The 25,024-nt window shown below is 40.9% G+C and overlaps 4 protein-coding genes across 6 annotated transcripts; all 4 read left to right on the plus strand.

Moving 5' to 3' along the window:
• Positions 1-65: 65 nt before the first annotated feature.
• Positions 66-5,587, plus strand: LOC147167725 (monoacylglycerol lipase abhd6-A-like). Its single transcript, XM_086087616.1, has 9 exons — positions 66-328; positions 1,254-1,379; positions 2,552-2,711; positions 3,226-3,339; positions 3,533-3,665; positions 4,239-4,396; positions 4,476-4,530; positions 4,634-4,734; positions 5,243-5,587. The coding sequence occupies exons 2-9, from the start codon at positions 1,261-1,263 to the stop codon at positions 5,450-5,452; spliced, it is 1,050 nt and encodes a 349-aa protein (XP_085943742.1). The 5' UTR covers positions 66-328; positions 1,254-1,260; the 3' UTR covers positions 5,453-5,587.
• A 156-nt stretch (positions 5,588-5,743) lies between these two features.
• On the plus strand, positions 5,744-9,659 carry rpp14 (ribonuclease P/MRP 14 subunit). 2 transcript variants are annotated; one of them, XM_086087620.1, is made up of 6 exons: positions 5,744-6,522; positions 8,115-8,222; positions 8,293-8,377; positions 8,451-8,527; positions 8,601-8,679; positions 9,513-9,659. In XM_086087620.1, the coding sequence occupies exons 1-6, from the start codon at positions 6,512-6,514 to the stop codon at positions 9,567-9,569; spliced, it is 417 nt and encodes a 138-aa protein (XP_085943746.1). In that variant the 5' UTR covers positions 5,744-6,511; the 3' UTR covers positions 9,570-9,659. The 2 variants fall into 2 exon arrangements, with proteins under 2 accessions (XP_085943746.1, XP_085943747.1); XM_086087621.1 differs by lacking the exon at positions 5,744-6,522 and adding an exon at positions 6,931-7,034.
• LOC147167727 (hydroxyacyl-thioester dehydratase type 2, mitochondrial-like) lies at positions 9,585-10,199 on the plus strand. The gene has a single exon (XM_086087619.1). The coding sequence runs from the start codon at positions 9,585-9,587 to the stop codon at positions 10,059-10,061; it is 477 nt and encodes a 158-aa protein (XP_085943745.1). The 3' UTR covers positions 10,062-10,199.
• Positions 10,200-11,048: 849 nt separating this feature from the next.
• pxk (PX domain containing serine/threonine kinase) lies at positions 11,049-24,490 on the plus strand. 2 transcript variants are annotated; one of them, XM_086087671.1, is made up of 19 exons: positions 11,049-11,330; positions 12,743-12,793; positions 12,932-12,979; positions 13,318-13,504; positions 13,940-14,017; positions 14,120-14,193; positions 14,352-14,426; positions 14,516-14,620; positions 15,337-15,438; positions 15,527-15,688; positions 16,771-16,888; positions 16,983-17,061; positions 17,262-17,310; positions 18,088-18,165; positions 18,344-18,430; positions 18,517-18,580; positions 19,643-19,702; positions 20,890-20,919; positions 23,003-23,137. In XM_086087671.1, the coding sequence occupies exons 1-18, from the start codon at positions 11,229-11,231 to the stop codon at positions 20,904-20,906; spliced, it is 1,536 nt and encodes a 511-aa protein (XP_085943797.1). In that variant the 5' UTR covers positions 11,049-11,228; the 3' UTR covers positions 20,907-20,919; positions 23,003-23,137. The 2 variants fall into 2 exon arrangements, with proteins under 2 accessions (XP_085943797.1, XP_085943796.1); XM_086087670.1 differs by lacking the exon at positions 20,890-20,919 and having other exon boundaries at positions 23,003-24,490.
• Positions 24,491-25,024: the final 534 nt, after the last annotated feature.

Below are 25,024 nucleotides of genomic sequence, written 5' to 3' on the forward strand. Positions count from 1 at the left end.
GAACTTCCATCGTAAATGAATGCAGCGCGGCCAGTCCAATGTTCAAAGGTTTCGTCTCCAGTAATTCCGGTCGTCCGTGAACGCAACACGGTCTGCCTACGTACAGTCCTTGGCCTTTAAATGTCGTATCCAACAGTGCCCGTCGTCATTGAACGCAGCGCTGCTTGTACTTGCCCTTTAAAGTGCGAGTGGAAGGCGATTGAGTAATTTGGTGAAAAGGGGAAGACAAAACGGAGGAAGAGGAGGAGAAATCGGACCGAATGAAGGAGGACTTTTGCGTTTCCGTTGACATTTACCGGTGATTCGTCGGAGCGAATTCGGTGGTCAGGTAAGCGCCTTCCATAACCTTGACATGTTCAACAAAATGTTACTTATTAGCGTCAAACAACAGCGACTTTGCACATCATTTGCAGCCATCTTTATTTGTGTCTCAATTTCTATTGAGCGTCCTGTAGTGATTGCATCGTGAATGTGAAACAATCTTTTAATATTAATCAGCAATGATTCATTTTCCTATTTCATATCTTTTTTTACACAAGTTTGACGCACCTGATGACGTAAGCACGTCGTAGCACCTTTGCCCTGGTAGCAAACGTTCATGGTGGGGCGGCTGGGGCCAAAGTATGAAGAAAAGCACGCATGACCAAACAGAAAAACACCTTGATCGAAAACAAATTTGCAAAATACGAAATTTGGTCATGTAAAAACAAATTTACAGAATACTTACAAATCAAACAATTTGCCATTGTAACTATCAATTGTCAACTTTGGAGCCATTTTCAGGAGTTTTGTTATCGAATGTCGATGGAGTAAGATGTCACAAGTCTGACCATATACAATATCAAAAATACACACCTGAAATTCGGGTCTCTAAACCACTGTATTGGCTAACAGATCCCTGTAGATGGCGGTGTTGCATCATTCTGGATTTGAGATCTGCACATCTTTTGAGTAGAAGATAAATATTAGACCGTCAAGATGAATATTAGACCTTGGCACTTTTATTACGAAAGAGAGAAATGACAAGACTTTGGAAGTTAGAACATTTTAGGCAGCAAATTGACTCCTCTTAAGAGAGTGATCCAATCGGTACCAAATTTGATGGCATCGTAGTAGACAGGTGGATGTTAAATTGCAACAATTTTGAGTTCATACATTTGGGTTGAATAAGGCATAAAAGTTTGATCTGGTTTACGCGCAAGGCAACAGGAAGCAGCCTTTTGAAATATTTCCACGATTCTTCTTTTTTACAGCCAAGCAATGGAGGCGAGCGTCTCCGTGACGATGGCGCTCATCGGGACCGTCGTGGCGCTTCCCGTTTTGGCTGTTTTCTCAACCTTGTGGCTGTGGCCCGGTACGATTATCCAGGCTTATAACTGGTGAGCATGTGAATAAGTCAAAAGTTACTTGAGGTGCATTTTGAGCAGAAAATGTGCAATTAGTTGCAAAACATTTGTGACCTTTCGCATTACTTGCTGTCATAAAGTAGGCTCTTATTTGAAAGGAAGCCTTAAAGTCCCCTGACAAGTGGACTTTGTCACACCCACCCACACACTATCATGTAATAGCCTGCCTGAATAGAGTTTTTGCTGATTTTAGAGATGCCATGTGCTTGCTCAGTGGTTGTTTGCTTTCCCCGATATTTGCGTCCGTGTTCCTCGCCACATTTGACCAAATACACCAAAGTGCTTTTCCGTTTATGGGTTGTCCAGTCTTTTGAGATGTAGCAGACTTTATCTCACGGTGCGAGCAGGTTGGAATTGTAGCGGAATGTTGTGTTGTTTGAAAAGCTCAAAAAGAAGCAGCACTGTTTTTGTGTGTGCCTAAAAAATGTTGGCATTTCAGCCTGCGAGAACTGAATTTGGAACTGAAGAAACATCTCGAAGGCTGTTTTGGTCTGTGTTTTACAAAACGTAACAAAACCAGCACGTGAATGCAAATTGCAGCTTCTCCTGTTTGAGAGCTCGTTTCCTCTTTGAAGACAAAGATGGGAATCGGCAGAACTCAAATTATTTTTGAGCAATGAAATAGATGGCAGCATTGTTGATCAACAAGGGTGAAGTTAATATGATCACATTTATTGTTCCTGATTTTGTTTTATTTTTATTTTATTTTTTTAAATGAGTTATTCTGTTGGTAATATTTTAATTGCAAATTCCCATGTTATATATTTTTGTCTGACTTTCATCTGCTATTTAAAAAACAACAACTAAACACTTGTTTTTACTCAAGTAATTATTATACATGATTCATACTCTTCTAAAGTAACTTTTACTTGAGTACAATTTTTGTCTCCTCCACCCACCTGTGATTGGACTTGGGCCACTCGTAAGTCAAGGTAGCACTGTTGTTCCTTGACAGCAATGTACTACTTTCCTATCACGTGCCATTGTGTAGAGCACACAAAAAACCCAAAAGTTTTTCTGAAAGTATCTGGGGATATGTTTTACCAAAAAACCCAGATAAGGTGAATGTATAAATAGTAAAGCGCAAATGTTCGAAATTCTAATTTGGGGTTAGCGTAACTGACAATCTGGTCCCTATGCTGCAGGTTCATGCGTCTCAAAATGGGCCTGGTGGTCCGCTACTCGTACAGCGGTAGCTACCGCTTCTGCTATTTCAGCCGCGGGACGCCAGGGGGCGCCACGCCGTCCTTACTGCTCCTGCACGGCTTCTCCGCCTCCAAAGACATGTGGTTGCCCTTCGTCAAGGTAACACACCATGGCATCAACCCAATGGGTTTACTTTTTTATTATTATTATTATTATTATTTCAACCATTCTAGCTGTGTAATGACAAATGAGCGCCTCATTGTTTATATGCTTGACTTTTTCTTTTTAAACATTCAAATTTGCAAGGGTTGTTAACTTATTCACGAGCAACCATTTTCACAGAAGCAACCCCCTTCACTCCCGGCTGTTTTACTGGATTTTGACAGATTTTGCAAAGCCCACGGAATATTGTGTTCTATTGCTATAAAAACATGGAACTTACCAAAAGAAAGATTAAAGTCTCTTCTTTCATCAGAAAAAAAGTATGTTTCTATCTGTTTCAATTTTGCAGCAATGAACATTAGAATATAAAAAAATATACAATGGTGAGACCTCTGCTGTAGAAAGACAAACTGGAATGTCAAATGAATCTATATTCATATATAATATTTCATCCTAAAGACAAGAGCGGTGGCTGAAAACGTTTACATGGTGCGTTTGTTTTCTCTACCAGTACGTCCCCGTAGAGCAGCACATACTGTCCGTGGACATGCCGGGACATGAGGGGACCAGCCGCACCGGGTCTGAGGACTACAACATTCAGGGTCAGGTTGCCCGAATCCATCAGGTGTGTGTGAGAATGTGAGTGTTTGTCTTGTAGAGGTGGCAAAAGCACGAGAGGTTCAGATAATGCTGTAAAATATCGAGTATGGATGAAGTCAAAAAGAAAAGACTGAAATTAACTTTAGTGTAAAAGTACTTTGTCAACTTTGATCAGGTTTGCCCTCATGCAAAGTTTCAACGTGTAAATTTGTGTTTAGTTTGTGCATAGTGTTGGTCTGGACAAAAGACCCTTTCACCTGGTGGGAACATCCATGGGGGGTAACGTAGCAGGGGTGTATGCTGCCACCTACCCAACATACCTGTCTGGCGTGACTTTGATGTGCCCCTCAGGTAAATTGGAACCTCAGCCCCTTTCACACAGAGCTTGTGTGGCACGGTATCACGTCAATTAGATCATTGGATGACGTCTAGTGGGTTAAATTTGTCATGACCTGTTGGAGCTGCCTTGTTTGTGTTGCTCTGTCGCCCTCTACAGGCGTTTTTGCGTAGTGTTTTTTTTCTCTTGACGAGCCGTGTTCCGGTTGGTGATCACGTGACACCTCCAGGTAATAACGGGCAGTGCGCAAACCACACGCTAGCTTACGCTACTATTTTACAGCTACAGTTCTCACGACTAACTATGTTGCTTGTGCCAGAGAAAAGCATCGCTTTTTTACGCTTTTTCAACAGAAAAGCAATTATGCTGAAACGCCTGTAGAGGGAGACAAAACAACACAAACAAGGCAAGTTCCAACAGGTTATGACAAAATGTATTTCACACATTTGGAAGCGCAACAATCTGGTCCTCTATCCGCATTCATACTCTTGATATTACATCAGAAAACTCAAAAAGGCAATGGCGGGATCAGGATGTGACGTTTTAACACCCCCGTCCGATGATGATTCCATTTCTTCCTCCTCCAGGTTTGGTGTATCCCACCGAATCCAATTTCATCACCCGTCTGAGGGAGATGGAGAAGAACCCCGAGGGCTCTTCCATCCCTCTGATTCCGTCCACTCCACGGGAGCTGGAGGACATGTTGCGCCTCTGTTGCCATAAGCCCCTCAAGCTTCCGCGACAGGTAAAAAAAACTACAAACATGGCCGCCGGCAAGCATGTGTACGCACACATGACCGTGGATGTTTTTTGTTTGTTCCCAGGTGCTGCGCGGCCTCCTTGACAACAGAATCCACCACAATGACTTTTACAGACAATGTGCGTCCACCATCCCGCTTTTGACTTTCACATGCTTGTGGATGCTACACTGCTAACTGCTAACTAAGTGTTTGCGCGTTTGTGTGTCTGTGTTTTGTTAAAGTGTTCATGGAGCTGGTTGAGGAAAAATCTCGCCATTCTCTGCAAGAAAATCTACATTTGATTACATCACCTCTGCAAATACTTTGGGGGAAGCAAGACCAGGTAATGAAAATGATAGATTTTTTATTTTTTTTATTTACCCTGCCTTTACGTGCTATGGGAAAGACGGACCTTACCTAATCCTTAACTCCTAATTACGACCGAGTTCTGTTCATGTGATTTTGTCGTTAAGAGCAAAACAACCCGCTGTGCTAGCGGACGTTAACACCCTTATAAGTGTTAATATTTCTTGCCATTCACAAATCTTTTGGCGCTCTCAGCCATGTTGAAACTTGAATAGTTCTCTAAACTCGGGGATCAAAATAAATTCCCAGTTGTCCAGTATAAAATACAAGATCAGGGGGCGTTCACGTGCAATTTTCTACTCGACATTTCTCATAATTTCAATACCACATGAAGGCAGCATAAAAACATCAACAAAACGAGACTCCTCCAATTCCCCATGAGGAGAAAGACACGATAGCAAGTGTAATAATCGCACAGGAGCTTGTGGCACGTTTTTGTTTTTTTGGACTGACATTTGTTTATGTTCTGTGTGGCGGCGTTGCAGGTTCTAGATGTTTCCGGGGCATCTACAATGCAGGCGGCGGTGCCCCACAGTCAGCTGTTTCTGTTGGACAACTGCGGCCACACCATAGCGCTGGAGCGGCCCAGGAAGGCGGCGGAGCTCATCATGGACTTCCTGCGTACACAACAAGTCCACAACGAGGACGTGAAGAAAAAAGTCCTCAACAAGGAATCAAAGAAAAAAGTTTCTTGAACTTAAAATGATATAGCTGCTATAATTGGTTATAAATACATGATTATAATGAAATAATTGTTTTTACATCCATGATACTGTACAAATGTATGACTGAATATATTAGAAATAATATGTTTTATTTTGATGTTTTTATTCCATTTATTGCTGAGTTTGTTGTGATTTCTGTGTGTTTATTTTCCGGATATGGAAGCAAGACTTTTAAACCTCAACAATGAGATGATCAGGGGTCCCTTTCACAAAGCATGTTCAACAAACACAGAGACTAACCCTGAGCAGCGAATTGACCTGCCCTGAGATAGGAAACACTGCGTTTTGGGTTCCAGGACAGCTGATTTGAGGTAGTTATATCAACGCAGAGTTGTTTCGCCTGGCGTTGCCGCTACACCAAAAAAAAAGTCCAGACCAATGGAGCCCCGATTCGTCGAGTCACTATGGCAACGGGGAAGAGCAGTGCGCAGCGCCGCCCCCTGCTTCCGCGTTTTTTTTGCTTTGTTCTTTACAGATCTTAAGTGAAAAACTTAATGCGATCATATGGCGAATTTGAACATGTCTTTAGAAAGAAAAAAAAACGTGCAACACCGCAGCGGCTCCCCGTAGAGGAAGGCGGCGTTGGAGAATGTTGCTGCTCGGGTCAATGCGTACATTAATGGTCGCTCATTAATTCGTTAAATTTGGGTCCAATCCTGCGGCGGAGAAGCGCACTTGGTTTAAGATGAAATATAAAAACATTATTCAAACGGTCATGAGAAAAAACGGAGCGAGCGCAACACACAACATTTGCTGTGATGTGAGCGCATGACAACGGCTGGTAATGTTTTAAGTTGTGAATGTATATAAGTGAAGCATGACTGTGATGTGAAACGGTACCGCTCCAAATAAAATAACTCCGGAAATGCAAGCATATCTATTCGCGGTCTGATAACAATCTCACGACGAATATTTAATTCCCCGTGCTATAATAATGCGGCATCAAGGGCCATTGTCAAAAGGACTCGCCGCAGCGGACGTTGTGGAAAAACCTGCAACCGACCAGGTTTCAGGATTGGTTCATGGAACATGTTAAAACGGTAACTGACCCGAGAGCTTAAATTACCTCTTTTTATGAAACAGGCTAGAGTTGCCTCTTTGTCTCTTGTTTCAATGACCTTCCTTTCTGACACGGAAAACGCAGAGTTTCTCACAATCCAGGGTTTCTTGACCCAGAGTTGTCATTAAACCTGCTTTGTGAAATAGACCCTTGGTTGTCTAATGTATTTTTTTGTCTCTGTACTGTTTGTTTTAAATGTACCTAATGAAGTACTTCGATTAATTTTAAAGTGTGTTTATTAACATCAAATTCATTTAACGAGTTCATAATGTCATTAAAGGACAATCATTTGAGTTCTTAAATCTTAATCTTTTATGGAAAATGTCGACTTTTTTATCGACTAGTTTGTCATTTTGTGATCAGGGACGGTAGGGGGCAGTGTTTAATGCTTCTAACCACCAACAGCCTACACAAGGAAGACCGTCTAGCAATCGCGGGTTGAAAACAAACATGCTTGAAACTTTCCGTGTTTTGTAAAACTAGCAAAACTAGGTAAGTTTATTCCCATAAAAAAAAAAATTGCTAGCCTAACATTTCCACAATCTAAAATCTGGGTTTTATTTTGTTAACTCGCGTTCACCTGTTTGACCTCGCTGTTAGCTTGCTAGAGTTTGACGATATAGTGGGATTTTCAAAGGCGTCACTTAATCCAGTTTGGTTATCTCTCTTATTCTCTCTTATTGCCTCTTGTCTCTCTTAAATCACGGTGCAACGTTTCATCCTCGTGGTTTTAACCGCTTTTGTTCCTACGCAATAAACGCTTGCGACGCTCAACTGCACTTTCGTAGCCGAGATGAAGACACTCGCTGCTCGTGAACCACAAAAACGCACATTCGTGGTGATACGAGCATCATAAAGGTAACAAAAGCAAAAAATAATAATTCTCCTTGGGGTACTGGTGCAAAACATTGTACGTGTCCGAATCAAACTTCTAGACGTGCTGATCTCAACCCTTATTGTTTGGCATATTCGTCACTTTCTCAAGCTACATAATAAGTCACGTTTTTTTTCTGCAAAGTTTTTGTGCTATTCAAAAATGCCCTACGATGCTGCCACAACCCCATTCTATGCACATGCGCACTTATGGTGCAACATTTCCGAATTAAATAATCAGTAAGCCATTTAATTTTAAGGGATATTTTGTAAAATGAGTTTGAAATGTTGGGTGTGTTTTTGGGCCATAGTTTGTGGTATATTTGCAGTCTAAATGAGTATAGGGAATTAGAAACTGAGTTGGGGGTTTTTCAAACTGTAAATATACAAAAAAACGGATCCCATGTTTGTTTAATATTATTTCGTTATAATCTTACATCATGTTTAAAATTAAATGTCGCATGTACATGCACCTGCCATGAAGACTCTGCAAAACTTCCGAGTCCCAACCCTGGCCAAACGTAACTTCCACCCCGACATGCAGTGATGTTAGTCTCACCATCGAGATATATCACTGCAGCATACTTCCTTGACGCCAATTACTGTAATGCCTTCCTATTTCGGCAGGGCTTGTGTGTTGATTTTGTATTAGAACAATTTCAAAAAAGTTTTGTACTTAATGCTTGTTTTCGTATATAGCCGCCGATGCTTCAATAGGATGAATCCGGAGAGCAAAGACAAGCCAGTTGTTTACCAAAGCGTCGTATTGAAGGACGTCGCTCCCTATCAGTACTTGAAAGTCTGCCTGTAAGTCAGCAACGCTCTTTGGTCCGAATGCGAGCACTTCATAACGACTACATTTTTGTTCCACTTCAAGCGTGCTGGAGGACAAGTTGGCCAAACTGAGTGCGGTTGAACTGAAGCAGTTCATCATCACTGGCTTGAAGAGTCTCCACGGAGATGTAAGCGGAAATGAAGCCCGCCGTCGCAATGACAATGTTGCGTTTATTGTCGACGTGCATTTCTGTACCTCAGGTGGGGGCCGCGTTGCACTTTGACGTCCTGAAGTACGACGCAGACACCCTCACCGCTTTCCTGCGCGTATCCAAAAGGTGAAGAAGTCAACGTGTAACGAGAGAGTCTGCGTTTTGTTGACTTATGTTTTTGTTTTTGTTTTTTTTCTAGTGGTTTGGTGAAGCTGTGGAGCTCTTTGACACTTCTGGGCTTCTACAACGATCAGAGCTGTGCCTTTCGAGTGCTGCAGGTACGATAACTGCGTTCTTGCTTGCACCTCAGTCGCTATTGGCGGAGCTTAGGGACAAAGACATGACGCAAAATGCAAAACGTTGTTGCTTCCTCTATTTCTTTTTCTCAAATGACCTACTTAAAAGTAGTGGAAACAGTAAATGTACCCCTAAACACTTAAATATCATGAACAGGCTATCGAAGACTCTGTGTAAGCTCCATTAACAACCCTGACACGCGAAGACGTTACAACAGTCGATATGCGTCACGTCAGCATGCTTCCTTCCTTGAAAGCAGCTACTACTTTCCTATTAGTGAAGTCCGAATTGAGAGCTGCATGCCTTCAGTGCAGTACCACGTTGTGCCACAACATGCCAGTGAGGCAACACTGAGCTCTTCTGGAAGAGAGATAGCGGAATGAACAGTAAGAAAAAGAGTCAGAGTAGGTCCCAAACTAAAATCAATAGTCGAGGATATAAATATATAATATGCCTGCAAGGATTGCAGTGGGTGGAGGAGGTGCCGGAGAACTCGCCACCGAGTTGACTCTTGTGTGCGCGTCACTATTAGGCGCAACGTCGGTTTTTGAGGAAATTTAAGAATTTAAAGTGCGCCTTATAGTCGTGAAAATACGACATGTTGCTGCCCCTTGCGTAAATATCTTTGATGATTTATCGTTACCATAACATCAATGCTAATTAACGTTAGCCCATCTATGACGTTTCGGCTTCTCTGTTAGCGTCATGCTAGCTACTTTTTTCAGATGAAGTGGTTTGGTTGGTTGAACATGCTGGTGTTTGTATGCACAATGTTCAATTGTCTTTTGCTTGTTTGTTCTTCCCCAAAACTCAGGTGTCGCCGTTCCTGCTCTCGCTGACGGGAAACAGCCGCGAGCTCGAGCTGGACTGACGACTCGCGAGAACAATGTGGAGTCAAGTCCGAACTTTGCTGTCGTCCTCCATCTCGACGACGACGACGGCGGCGGCGGCGGCGGCGGCGCGGCTCCACGTGGGCCAGCGAGCCTCCCTCACCAAAGTCTTCTCGGCCCGCCACGTGGAGCTGTTCGCCGAGCTGACGGGCGACACCAACCCGCTGCACCTGGACGCCGCCTACGCCGCCTCCACCGCCTTCGAGGCGCCCGTGGTCCACGGCGTCCTCATCAACGGGCTGATCTCGGCCGTGCTGGGCACCAGGATGCCGGGACCCGGCTGCGTCTTCCTGTACCAGGAGATCCGCTTCCCGGCGCCGCTCTTCATCGGCGAGGAAGTGCTGGCCGAGGCCGAAGTGCGCAAGATCAAGATGTCGTTCGCACTCATCGGCGTGACGTGCTCGGCCAAGGACAAGGTGGTGATGGAAGGGGAGGTGATGGTTATGATGCCGGAGGAGCTGCAAGTCAAGTGATGATTCGTTGGGATGTTTATGACTTGTTCAAATGTTTTTTGTTGTTGTTGTTGATTATTGGATCACGGGTGGCCCAGAGCTGCCCTTTTGCATTGTTTTTGTGTCGCCCACTTAAGTAAATAAAGGGTGTCTCGTTCATGTTTCTTGATGAATTAATTTGTTCTTTTCATCTTGGCCAGAAATCTCGACTGAAATTGCAATTTTTCTTAACGTTCAACTTTTTTTTTTTTTTGTTCTCTACTTTTGCCACAATTTGCCACTTCTGACTTCAAAATTAAAGAGTAATGAGGAGTCAATGGCGTCAGACCAAAACCTCAGATCAAAAGTGTTGAAATGGCTTGCTTGATACAATGTCAACCACTCAACAAGCATGAAGGTTTTTTTTTGGGTCTCCTGAAAAGTAATTTGTTTTAATGAGGAATACACCTAATGTCAGTGTTTTATTATTCTAGTATATACATTTTTTTTAGTTTCTGTTTTTTGGGTGGGTGGGCTGAGGGTGGAATCCATGTTGTTTAATAGGGTGCACGTTTCAAATATACAAATGAATATATCACTGGCGTCGTGTGGAATCCTCACACCAACAAAAGTCGTCACTTTTCAGGAGACCGCTAAAATGGCATGTTTATTTAATTATTAATATTGCATCATTAAGTCAAAGCGTGTAAGCCATTTTAAACGCTTTAAATTGGTCAATAATTCATAAAAATAATACCCACATTTGTGATTTTGAACAATAGTATGTTTTTTTTTTTAAATAAATAATTCACCACATTGTGCAATGAATGAATAATAGTATTTATGGTACATTTCTACAAAGTACATATAATTTTAAAAATACAGCGTATTTTAAGGTTACTTTTTTTAAGACAATTTGTTATGTAATGTCCACCATGTTTATTTTGAACATTATTTTCTTGTCCATTTAAAATAGATGTTACCTCCCTCCTTCAGGTGGCGGTAGAGCGTTCGCCCCACGATTGCTCAACCTCCGGTCAGGTCTCATTTCAGCAGACGAAGCAGCCTTGATTTTTCATTACGCTGAAACGAAACTACTCGGACCCTCCAGCCGGACTCAAGCGCCTTCATTTCGGGAACAACACATTTGACAGTCGCGGGCGCTCGAATCGGACTTTCACCGGTTACCCACCCCCCCCGAAGTCCGGGATGTCTTTCCTGGCGAAGCCGACCCCCGGCCGGCTACTCATGGACGACACCGTCCCGCTGACGGCGGCGATCGAAACCAGCCAGAACATCCAGTCCCACACGGTGAGCGTCACCTTTATTTTCTTCTTTTTTTTTTTTTGTTTTACCGGTGCGAGAGTCAGCCGAGTGGCCGCGTCTTGTGCAACACAACTGGGCGGGGACGAAACAGTTTGTCCGCATGTCATCGGTTCCATTATCGGGCACGTTCGTTCGTTATCACTATCTCGAAAAGTGACGTTCGTCGGCGCGGTATACCGGGTTCCGTTATTGGTCACTTTCGTCCCCCCCGGGTTACCTGGCTGCATTACCGGACACGTTTGTGGCGTTATTCTAACTGCACCACTGAATATTTGCTGATAATTAAATAAATAAAGTCACCCACGGTATGTGGTTTTTGTTGTTGTTGTTGCTTGAGGCTGCGGGTTGAATTACTGCCACTGTGATGAAGCAATTTCCTGGAAGCTTCTGTGCAGTTGGAAAGTAATGAGGTGCTGACAGCTGCAACTCAGGGCTCGTTTAATTTATTGCTGCAATGTCCCGAGCTTTCCTCGATTATTTGGCACACATCAAACGAGTTGTGCTTTTATGCAGTAAACCGCAACGGGTTCTTTCCCGTGTCCGATAATGGACGCAGATGTTGGCTGCCTGTTGACAAGATTCCGGCTGGGATCAGCTGAGGTTGACAGTTAGCTTAGCATGCTAACGCCAAATGCCAACCAACGCGCCCACTCGTGGCCGAGGTTTGTTTTTCCTCATCCGAATGTACAACGGGTGTCTTTCACGAACATTTTTACGATCACAAACACGTGTGGAAAGCAAACGTTGTAGCTACGCTGGTGACATGTTTTTTTTTTTTTTTTTTTTTTTAATAAACAGCGGAAGGCCACTTCATTAGGTACACCAGTTAATGACAGCCACAGGAGCGCTGCGTGGAATGGCCAAGCGATATGGAAATAAAAACAACAAAAAACACAAACTAACTAACGTTTTTACCAGCATTTACTTGTATCAACTTCCACAGAAATATTTTTGTTTTGACAGATTATCTGTAATTGAATTAAATTGACATAATGCATTTCCTAGCCCCTTAACCCTAACCCCAACCATCAAAAATGATTGCCTACCCTTATTCCTTACCTTAACCTCAACCATAACCTAATTCAAACCTAAACTCTAAAACCAAGTCTTGACCCTCAAAAAGAGGTCTTGAGTTGTGAGGACCGGCCGAAACGTCCTCACTTCACAAAAATGTCCTCAATCTGTTGGTTAAAGATGTATTTTAGTCCTCACAATGTTGTATGTACAAGTACACACACACACATTTTACAATAGTCTGCAAGCTTAATGCTAACTGACAATGCAAAATACCATAGAGGGGCTAACAAAACTAGCATCACTGTTGCAGTATTTATTCCTAAAAAAAAAATTGTGTCTCTCATGTAATTTCCCTTTTTGGTTTGTGTGTGTGTGTTTAGGAGTACATCATCCGAGTCCAGAGGGGCGTGTCCTCGGAAAACAGCTGGCAGGTATAAGAATGAGCCCATCGACCAAAACTTACAAAAAAAAAAGTGTTTTCCTCCGTTTGGAGGAAAATAAACAATCACAGCCCATCTTCCGCTTCCACTAAGCGTGTACACGTGTGTGTGCGTGCGTGTGTGTTGCAGGTCATCCGGCGCTACAGTGATTTTGACGTTCTCAACAACAGCCTCATGGTGAGTTAATATCCACCTTTTTGAGTCACCGACTGGTTGACATGTTTTTGGCCGTAGGATGGTCATAACATTAGGTACACATTAGGTCATGAATCAGATGCAAGAGCAAAAAAAAAAAAAAAACATGTCAAGGCAGCAGTAAATCTGATGAGTCTGGGAACTGAACGGTCGTTCTGAGGAGGGTCCCGTCTTTAACCTTTGCAGTGATCCCATAACAGGATGCTGCGAGCTTTTTTGCTGAGGTTTTTCCCACTCACTTCCTGTTTCTTGCGGCGATCCTGCGCACAAGGACCATTAAAAAAACAAACAAAAAACAAATTCACTATGTGCCTCCATAGGTTTGTGGCGTCAGCATTCCTTTCCCGCCCAAGAAGCTGATCGGCAACATGGAGCGCGAGTTCATCGCCGAGAGGCAGCGCGGCCTGCAGGCCTATCTGGACGCCGTTACCCAGCATCCTTTGCTGTGCACCGCCCTGCCTGTGAAGAAGTTCCTGGACCCCAACAACTACGCCGCCAACTACACAGGTGTGTCCATGGCAATTTCACCTTTTCTTTTCATTTTCTTACAGGAAGTAGAGGAGGAACTCTACTTAGCTTAAGGCTAGCGCACAATGCAAAAACGCCATAGACGGGCTAACGAAACTTGCGCTACTTGTAAACGTTTAAGCAATGTATGTTTACACACAATAGACAATAACAACACAGGCATATATCATTTAGTCTGATATCTTAATTTCTCAAGTTACTTTAAACAGTTTTTATTTAAAAAAAAAAAAAAAAGGGGGGGGGGGAACACAAAATCCCCCCCCAAAAAAAGAAAAGGTCATTTGTCTTAATTCAACAATTTACAATGGCCATTGGAAGTGCTCTTTTTCTTAAAAATTAAAAATAAAACACCCTGGCAAACAAAAACCAAAAACCATATCCAACATTTTTTGCATGCGTTTGTTTGTCTTTCAGAAATCGCCCTGCAGCAGGTCTCCATGTTCTTCCGCTCGGACCCCAAATGGGTGGTGGGGGAGCCCCTCCGAGACGTCGGTACGGCGCTTCAGCCGCCGCCACCGCGATCGCAAAGTGCTCGTCAGAATCGGTAGCAGCACTTCGATAACACGGTCGCATTTTTTTTTTTTTTTTTTGCAGGCTGGAGGATCAGGAAGAAATATTTTCTGGTCAAAAACAAAGAACAAGCTAAAGAGGCATACCTGCTCAGCTGGGTGAGTGTCACACCACAACTACGCATTTGTGTTCATTTGAAAATATTTTTCCCATTTTAAAAGCGTTTGCACGTCTCTTAATTACTTAGAAACTATCTTTGGCCGAAATTATGTAAATTAGCTGAACTTTACGTGAGAATTCGTCAAACTGTGTGCAGGTGGACTTGGGCCCTGACAAATTCCTGTCTGACAAAGACCTGCAGTCCACCATGAAGATCCTCACCAGCCTCTCCGTGCGTACGCCTCATATTATGGGATGTCGTCCAATAACCCGCCTTCGTGAAACCCGATTCCCGTTTGCAACGTCATCTCTTCTCTGCAGAGTCCATACTTGTGGCCGCTGTTGTTCTCCAGCACCAGCGAGTCTTCGGCGCTTCTCATCCGACCTTTCAGCGAGGCCGGCTCCTTGCGAGACCACATCTGTAAGGTAAGGAGTTTCACAATTCCCACTTTTCCTGAACGTAGCCGTAAAAAACAGTCAACTTCTGGAAGCTACTTCTTGTTTACTTAACACGAAGAGCTACCAGTTTGATATGCAAATTTGCTCAAATGAACTTTGGTTATGTTATTATTAGGGGTGTCAAATTTAGTGCATTCATTTGGAGTTAATTTGAAGTTCCGCCCCTTACTTGGAAAGCCTGTACTGGGGGAATTCCAGTAGCAACGCAGCAGAATATTTGTGGAGACTGGGGTCACGTTGTATTTCACAATTTGAAAAAATGTGCAGAATTTCACAAGTTGCTTCATGCTAAAGATTAGATAGCTCTTAAAATAAAAAGAAAAATGCACTGAGCTGTCGCCATCGTCTTACAGATGCAATAATGCCATCTAGTGGCAGAAAACTGAACAACACAAATCAATATCACACTTTTTTTACAGTACAGTACATCTTTTTAATTTAAACTCAAATTTATGAATTATGACATTTCTGTATCAATGGCTATAAGATGCAGCCGTATTTCTATTAGTTTACCTTTTTTTCACTCTTATGTTAACAGGAGAATGATACTTAGGGAAAAAAAATTACATTTAGGACAGATATAATATGTTTGAGTAATTGTAAATTAACTTTTAAAGCAGTTTTTCTCAATTATTATTATTTTTATATTTTATTATTTTATTTCTCAATTATTTGTGTGTCAGGTGAAGCCCAGAGAGAATTACCTGAAGAAGTACGGAAACCCCAAGAAGATTCAGCCTCTTGAACTGTCGCACATCAAACTGTACGGCCGACAGATACTGGAGGTACGCGCACACGCGCACACACACGCGCGCACACACACACTCAGACACACACTGGCAATGAAGTGTTTGCGCGTTTCTGTGTGTTTAGGGCCTGCGACTGCTCCACGACGGCGGCCTGTTCTTCGGCCACCTGCATGCCTCCAACGTGATGTTGGAGCAGGGCGTGTGCCGCCTGACGGACGTGGAGAATGGCATGCTGGGAGTTCCCTCGCACCTGCGACCCGTTGTCACCCACTTCAGGAAGATTAACGTATGTTTTTACAGGGTTCATTCTTAATATGACTTGCCAACATCATCCTTGAGGACATTTAGATGTTCCTTCTGAGGTAGAGTTTTTTTTTTGGTATGTTTTTTAAACTCCCTCTAGTCTGAACTTGTAGTACTGCACACTGCCACAGGTGGCAGCACCAAGGTCTACTCGGCTAAATGCAGGGAAATTAGAAGGAGACCAGAAGAAGATCTTCCAGAAGTTACAGCTAAACTGAAGCTTTCTTGTTGTTGTAGAATTGCTGTAATTTGTAACTTAAAAATTAAGTGTTTTAGTAGTTTTAAATGTATTTAAGGTATGTGGGAGGTGTAAAACTGTAATTTTTTTTAAAATGTGGTCTTTATTGTGGGCTTTTGTCACTGATCTGAATATATCACTGGTTAGCCGATAGGCCAAGACTTTTGAAGTCGTGAGGCCGCCATATTGCTCCTCCCAAGAAACGTTTCTTGGCATACAATTCTATACATTTACAGTATCGAAATTGGAGAACCTTTGAGACAGTACTTAGTAGAAACGGCATGATTTATGATGTTTTAAATTTGTTAAACATAAATAAGAGGACTTCAGACATTTTACAAATTGCCTTAAATACATTTACAAATTATATGCTTAATAATGTTTACAGGAGGATGCTTGTGAGTGTATATATAATAATTTTTTTTAAATTAAAGAATTATAACTGTAATTCAACAAAAGATGCCTCTGCCAAACATAATATTGGGGTCTAAGGAACTGAGCAATAAAAGAAAAAGGGGTATTCAAAGCAGCACATACCATCCAATTATCATTATTATTTTTCTTTAACTTGTTAGAAAATAGTGACCACCCAGCTGTATATGTCTAATCTGTATACCGTATAGTTTATACAGTAATATGCTTGCAAGATGGGAGGAGCAAGATGGCCGCCCTGTCGCTTCGGCAGCTTGCACGGGCGTGTATGTGCTATCGGCTATCCAGTCATATATATACTCGGATCAGTGGTTTTTGTTCACTTCATAGACATTTAGAGCATATACGGAAGCATATTTAGTAACTTAAGCGGACACGTGCGTTTCATTGTGTAGACGGTCGAAAGCATGGATGTCTTCTGCTTCGGCCATTTACTCTACGAGATCACGTACGGCCGACCGCCTGACAGCGTCCCCGTGGACAATTATCCCAACATCCCGTACAACGTTGTGGGTGAGTACGCGCACATTTTGTATGTGCTATCTTGTATTGTATTGCATTGCTCTGATGTGTGTGCGTGTGTGTGCGCGTGTGTGTGTGCGTGTAGTGTCGGTGCTGCAGTCCATCTTGTCTTCAGAGGCCTGCAAGTCCGGGATGCCAACAGTGTCGCAGCTCATTCAAACGCCGTATGTTTTTTTTCCCGCCTTTTAATTCGTCAAACAAATCAAACATCAAACACAGTTTGTGTTTAGTATGTAACATGTCAGTGTGTAATATTTGCGCTTACATGCTCATTTACAGTATGTAGCGTGCTTAGTATGTAACATGTTTTTTGGGGAATGTGTATCAAAGGCACTAACCTTTTTCCTGTTTCCTTTTCATGCAGGCTGTTCAGTGACGTTCCTCTACAGCACTCGGAGAAAGTGCAGATCAGGGTAAAAAAAACCATTTATTTTTATTTTTATTTTTTTATGCGCATAGATGAATAATGTCAACATTATGAATAATGTTTCTGCGGGTCGTTAAAAAGCATTAAACGAGTCTTTAAATGGATTTTTGTTGAAATGAAGACCTTAAAATACGATTTTAATTTAAATACAATGGATGTCAAAACATTTTTGTTCATGCTTTGCTTTGCATACAACATTGTGCAAATGAGTCACTATAACACAATTTAACTATAATAAATGTGAACAAAAAATGTACCGTATTTGTAGTGCCTGGTGACTTGTTGTAATTTCTAATCAAAATGGGCCTGGAGTCCACGAGTTGCTTCGTGTTCCAAATAGAAATTGCTCTGAATTTGAAAAGGAAAAATCTACTGTTCTGTTACCAATGCCCAACATGAAACACCAATGCATTCTAGTGGCAGAAAATTACCTCAGCACAATTCTATGACTCAATGAGTCACATTCCGTAACTTCAAATATTTTCATAAATGACTATAAAATTACTGTAACAACTAAAAGACACCACCACATTTGTATTTGGGAACCAACATATTTTATTGTACATGTAGAACAGATATAATGTGCGTTTATGGAAATCAAGCAATTAATTATGATTAAAAGTCTTAATCAATGTACAGTATGTCTGCGTGTATATGCAGCACGACGCGGGCTTTCATTTAGCTTTATGGCATGAAATTGGATTTGCTGAGACCTGCAGAAACCCAGCATGTAAACCGTTGTGCATCTCTGGAATCCTTCCAGGTGCCAAGCAGGCTGAAGGAAGCCCTGAAGGCGGCCAAGGAGCGTGTGGAGAAACGTCTGCAGGAGGAGCAGAAAGTGGTGAGTTGATCTGGAAATAGAAGCAAAAACCCTCCAGGCCGCGTCCCACAACCTTTTTTTTGCCCTCATCGCGCTCACGTGTCGTTATTTATTTCCCAGCTGAATTTCAGCGTTCCACTCCCGTGTCGCTAGCATGATTGATGTCATCTCTTATTTGTGTTTCTGTTTTTGCTCCAAGGTGCACCAGCACAAGCGGCTGATCAGGGCTCGGTCCCATCACGGCTCCGAAGAGGAGAGGAACAGGAGGAAGATTCTGGCCAGGAAGGTACGGCGACAGCACGTTACTTGAAGCCTTCCCCGTAACGCAAACGCAACGAGGCTTACTTACGCGAGGTTGTGGCTCCGTTGCAGAAGTGCAAGCAGTCCACGTGTGAAAACGAGGACGACGTCTCCGTCCGAAACAATAACAACTCTGGTGGGTTAACTCGTCGTTTTTGGCTTAAGATTTTTATAGAAGGAAAATAATGACATTAAAAATGATCTACTTTGTAAAGTGTTATGATTATAAAAAAATTTTTTTTTAAATCTGCCAATTCTGTAAATGTTATTCTTAATAATCATAATGAAGTTAAAATAGGTGAGTTAAAAATAATTTCAACACATATGTGTTTCATATATATTTTTTTTATGGTCAATAAAATTATAAATACATTTTGTTCGTTATAGAACATAAACCAAAATAAATATGTTGAAATTTTCAGTTTATTAATTCGGCCCAATTGATAGACTATAATTAAAGATTTTTATTTTTTTATTGTCAAATATAAGTGATTAAAAATCAATTAAATAACACAATAAAATGAATAAATACATGTAGTTAAACCTTTTTTTAATAGTTTTTTTCCTATTTACTGTAGCTATATATTTATATTTTTTAAGCCGATAAAATTCTAAATTGTATTATTTATACTACAGAAATGAAATAAATTTATTGAACTAGTCAATTGTCAGTTAAAATACACGTAATTATTAGTTCAGTCCAATAGGTAATCATATAAGTAATTATAAAACATGTCAAATGTAATACATATTTTTTTAAATAAATAAATGGGCAATTAACCCTTTTTTAATAGAAAGTCATTCTAGCTACTGTTGCAAATTATTATAACTTTTTTTAAGAGCTCGGTATTGTTCATTCGGTAATGTCATCATCATTGCTCTCTTTTTTTCAATATATATATATATATATATATATATATAATTTTTTTTTTTAATGTGTATGTGCGTGCGTGCTAAATATTTTTCTCACTAAATGTTCATATTGTGCCAAAATGAAAACAAAAATCAGTACAATCATTTTTTTATTACAAAAGAATGTGCCCAAATTAACCAAATTAAAATACAAAATGGAAGCAATTAAAAAAAAACAATTTAAGTAGGAATTTATTAAATATAATTTATTTAAAAAAAGAAATTAATGTGAAATAAGTCTGCAATTTGCTGAATGAATGAACTTGTTTCCTTGTTGTGTCATCAGGCTCGGGTGCCAGTTCCCCTCCCACGTGTCCCTCGTCCCCCACGCCGCCGCCCACCACAGGTCGGTTCGTCCGCCTTGTCCCGCCGGCAGACTTCTTGTCTGTCCTCTTCCTCCTTGCCTCGCGTACTTTTTGTCCCGGACGCTCGTGTCTGCTGATTGTCTTTTTTTTTTTACGAGCGCAGCAGACGACGAGTACGTCCGTCGCGTTCAATGTCGTCTCTCGTGAATCCACTCGCCGCCAGCCACAACATTAGCCGGTACCGGACGTGCGATTCCTGCATGCTGGCAACAAAAGTGCAAAGTCGAGATTTAAAAAAAAAAAAAAAAGTCATAACAAAGGAAACAATATGGACAGATTAGCTTATGTCGCTAATGTCATGGCCGTTGAGTGTGTGTTGTTGTATTACTTTAAATGTTTCATGTTTTGTAATGCTTAACCAGTGTTTTGTGGAAAACACGACTTCACTTTTATACTCCGGGTAGAACCTCGGCTGACTCGACCCAAACCGCGCGCAGCTCCGTCTTTTATTCTTTAGCCGTGTCTTGCCTCGAAAAACATGTTTTTGAAACCAGAAGGACTGCAGTAAAAACAAGGCATTCAACTTTGAGAGTTCCCAGATTGTTGGGCACGTTCACTCGTACAACAGTTCAGAACAACAACATATCCTTATAATAAGAGGTTACATGAGGACATATCAAACCACGGTTATTTCCCATTCAACCAGGAATCAGCAATTTATGAATCTGGAAGTCATTAACAATTTTTTAACAGCTTGTCATACAAGTACAAAAATAAGTCGTAAGTAAAAAAATTTATTAATACAGAGGGGATGCCTTGATTTAAGAGTTGAATTCATTTCTCGACCGCACTCGCCTCGTTCCGAATTGAAATGCCTGTAATTCGTTCCAAAAACACCAAGAAAAATATTTGCAATGTGTTTTAACAAAATGACACTCTTACGGTTTTGTACTATAAAAAAAATACAGTATATCACAATCCAGTAATAACATCATTAAATGTAAAGAATTAGATCACGATGACATCGTGAAGTACGCCATGTGGCATCATCCAAGATGGCGGTCCAGATTGAGTTTTTTTTAGAAAAAAAGAAGAAAAAAAAGCCACATGCACTCAACGAGGCGATCCTCCTGTCAAGGTGTCTCCTGTCTTCGTCCTTTTGCTGTCTCAATGCTGATTGGTCATTTAATTGTGGTCTCTCTCTCTATGCCATGCGTCTCCACCGTAGAGCATGCTCCATTCTGACCGTGTCGTTGGGGTAAAGTAAACGTTTTTTTCCCCCCACCTTGATGATGATGATGATGATGATGATGATGATGTTGATGGTGATGTTGATGGTGGGCGTCACTGGTGGGCTTTGAAAAAAGAAAAAAAGCTGTCGTACTTCCCAGCTTTCTCAGCAAGAGCTGTTAGCACAAACAAAGCTAAAGGATGCTAACGAGAGCTCAGTGGCTGCGTTTGGACGTTTTGTCGTGCTATTCGAATGTGTCAGCGTAGTAATTGATTAATTGAGTAACTTTAATGATTCAATACGAAATACACAAGAAAAAGGTAGACGCACGTAGGGTGTCCAGATTTTCACATTTAAAAACCGTGACACTACAATTTCGCTGAAAATTAAATATACACGTACAATTGATTCTCGCCAGGTACTATTTATAACAAATGTAATCAATGGTTAATCTGGTTGTGGTATTACTCTGGGTTTTTCCTGTGTACAAAATTCAAAGGCGGCCACCTCCACCTCCAGCCTAAGTGACTAATAATGAATGAATGCTTTAACATATATTCTTATTGGAACTATTATTCTTATGATTTAACATTGAAAATATCCCGCCAGAAAAGCTCAGCTTGCGTTGGGTCTGAACGGCAACCGTAACATTAGACTAGTAGGACTACATTTCCCATAATCCTTAATACACAAAAAAACAGAAAATAGTTGTAGGATTATTTCACATAAAAAAAAAAAATTAAAAATACTTTTTGGCGTAATTAGCTAACTGGCACCAGCTAGCCGAGTGTTTCAAAACGGTCCACTATATACAAATCCCTGTATAGTGATTATGGAGGTCGGGAACGAGTGAACGAGTCCCAACGCAGCCAATGAGAACTCTTACGAGAGTGCAAGTGCAGCTTGCTTAAAAGCCGGCGCCGTATGCACAGCTTTTGTTTAAAAGCCTCACAATCTGCAATGAAGGAACGCAACATCACACAAGTCCATTGGAATTGATACCTTGTCATTGGAGATTGTGACCTGCAGCGTCTGTCTGTCAGCTTCAACTCATGGCATGCTGGATTTGTCTTTTTTTTTAATGTCCTTTCGTGTCATCAGCTGCTGCCTCACCACCCCCAACACACACACACACGTACACACACACACACACACGCACACACGCACGTACACACTATAGTGAACAATCACTGGATTGTTCCACAAAAGGCAACTCATCGAGGTCATCCTTTTTGCTATTTGAACATCAAATCTTGTTTGAATGCGTAGTGAGTAACGGTGATCTGGAAACTGGAAATGATTTTTCAAAAATGAATCTCATAGTTAAATTAGTAACAAGCAAAAAAAATAATATAGAGCAAACGTGTCATGACAGTCGGGGTTCCTTTTTAAGGTGAGCCTAAATCGGCTAGCTATCTTTTAGCTCCATGCTACGTGGAGGTAAAGAAAAGCTACGGATGAAACCAGAAATTTCCATATTCCTTTTTTTTTTTTTTTTTCTCATTGTCTGGCAAGAAATCAGACTAAACTTGAGCTGTTTGGTTTATTCGGATTTCCAAAATTATTTCTATTTGCCAAATGCCAGAATAATGATGGATACATTTGTTTTAGGTGTTTTTTATTTTATTTTATTTTTATCAGTATGCCTATAAAAAATGTGGGAAACCCCAGACGATGATGTCTTTGGAAGCTTCTGATAGCTTTATTGACAATTTCACAAGATTTCAGATGCCTCATGGTGTCACGAGTTATAAACTCCATGAGGGGTGGGGGGTGGGAATTTATGCAGGAGTCTCACTTTAATCTCAGAATTCTCACTTTAAAATCTGAATTCTGAGATTAAAGTGATAAAGTGAGAATTCTGAGATTAAAGTCGGAATTCTCACTTAAAAGTCTCACTTTATCACTTTAATCAGAATTATTTTTTTTTATAATGGGGAATTTTGATTTTAATCACATAATCCGGACTTTAATCTCAGAATTCTGTGATTTTACAAGGAGCTTGACGCCAAAGCCTTTTTATTCCATTTTTGTGCAATCCCCTCTTGCAGGAAGTCAACATTTTTGTCACGTTCGTGCCATTTTCTTATCTTGCCTTTTGGTTGTGCAGGTGGTCCTCCTCTTCCTCCGCCGCCTCCCCCTCCCGCGCTGGACACCTCCTCCTCCTCCTCGTCCTCCTGCTCGTCCTCCATGGCCGCGCCCCTTCCCGGAGGTCGCACCGCCTTGCTGAGCTCCATCCAGGCCTTCAGCAAAGGCAACCTGAAGAAGGCTCAAACCGTAGACCGCAGCCGGACCGCCTTCTGACCACCGCCGTCCTCCGACGTTCCCTGACATGTGAAGACAAATCCCGAGCAAAACAATCTAAATGTTTAGTTCACATCCCTACCCGGGGTTTTTTTTTTTTCTTTTTCTTTTTGCATTGGGAACGCAGCCGAGGCGAGCTCCCACCCGACGAATGCTGGAAATCTGAATGTTGACTTTGTGCGGTGAAGATAACATCCAGCTGCTTTCTTCCGGATTGTTCCTGATCCAGACGCGTTGTTCTGGCGCTTTCCTGATTCCCGTCCTGGAACTGGAACATCATCTTCCCTCTGACCCAGACGTGTAATCCAGAGGAAGCGTTCCCAAAATTCAAAAATACATTTCTGGGAGAGAAAAAAATCTGTAGTTTCGAGTGAGAAAATGACCAAAAAATACACACGCTGATTTGGTCATCATCAAAAGAACTTTTTCATAGTAAATTAAGGACCGAATTAAAATTGTACTTTTTTTATATGATGCTCATCTCCATTGAAAGAAAGATTTTTCTTTGTTTATTTACATTTAATTTCTTTGTACAGTATAAAAGTATCCAATTGAAAACATATCTCCATTTTTTTTAACTGAAAAAAACCCAACACTTTTTGTGCTTAGGCTAAAGAGATTTTTTTTGTTGTTGTAATTATTGTTGGCAAAAATAATTTAAAAAATATTTTGGATCCCTCCAAAATGGCAGTACATGTTTAGAATTGGCAATGATATAGTTTTTTTTTTTTGTGTTGTTAAATTCAATGAGAAGTGTGTATCTTTGTTTTCTTTTAAACTGCAAAACAAGCACAAAAAGTTGTTTTGGCTCAAAGAGTGAAAAGTCACAACAGTTGCAGATATTTCCGTACTGTAATTTTATATTTTTTTCAACCCATTCAAGAGCGCCTAACGAAACCGCATCAACTATGCGCTCGCTCATTATGTGTCAATTGCAAGACTTTCAATGGCTGTCCCTGTACAACTTTTTTTTATTTTTTTTATTACAATGCCTCTACTCATGTTCAAATGTTTGCACCATCAGAGCTTCTATTATTCTTGTATTGTGCCATATATGTATGATATGATCCTTGTGCCTATAGATGAACGTCTGACTGTGTATAGGATCACAGATTAGACTTGGGAGGACATTTTTGTGGAAAACGTCAGAGATTGTTTGAATGTTTGTGGCTTGTTTTTAATGCCCCGTTGCATTCCATTTGAATTGTGGCCGAATGTTCCTCTGCAGCACTTTACCCTTTAAAGCAAATTCTGTGGCGTCAATATAAACAATAAAGTCCCAGATAGTGTTTGATGCTTTGATCTTTTTTTTTTGTCGTCCTCATATTTTGAAGCCTAGTCTAAAAATATGTGTCCTTTTTCATGGTCATAGCACACTTTTTTTTGTTTTTCTCAAAGGTCGTATCTGAGTTTTAAAACAAACCCATCGGCCAGGTCAGTGACAGGTGAATTTAAAAAACAAACATAAAAAAAAAAGGTAAAATGTGTATGTACAATATGCAACATAGTATTTTCTAATTTTTTATTCAATTATAATTATTTGCAATATATCAAAAACATTTAGTGAGGTATAAATTAATAGTACGTTCAGAAAATACATTATATGTTAATAAAATTATTGAATACATTGTAATGAATCATTTTTGGGAACAAAATGCTAAATTAATGCTACAAATATTGCAGGACTCTCATGCACGTGTGGTACAATTTAATTATTGTTTCACCACATTCTAAATAATATTTATATTTGATTTTGTATGGAAGCATAACATCTATATCGCTGCCAGTAATCAATATTTGGTTGCCCACTTGCAATCAATTTTAAATC

The sequence above is a fragment of the Leptonotus elevatus genome, chromosome 10, assembly GCF_054856555.1.
Source record: "Leptonotus elevatus isolate MCC_2025b chromosome 10, RoL_Lele_1.0, whole genome shotgun sequence".
NCBI lineage: Eukaryota > Metazoa > Chordata > Actinopteri > Syngnathiformes > Syngnathidae > Leptonotus > Leptonotus elevatus.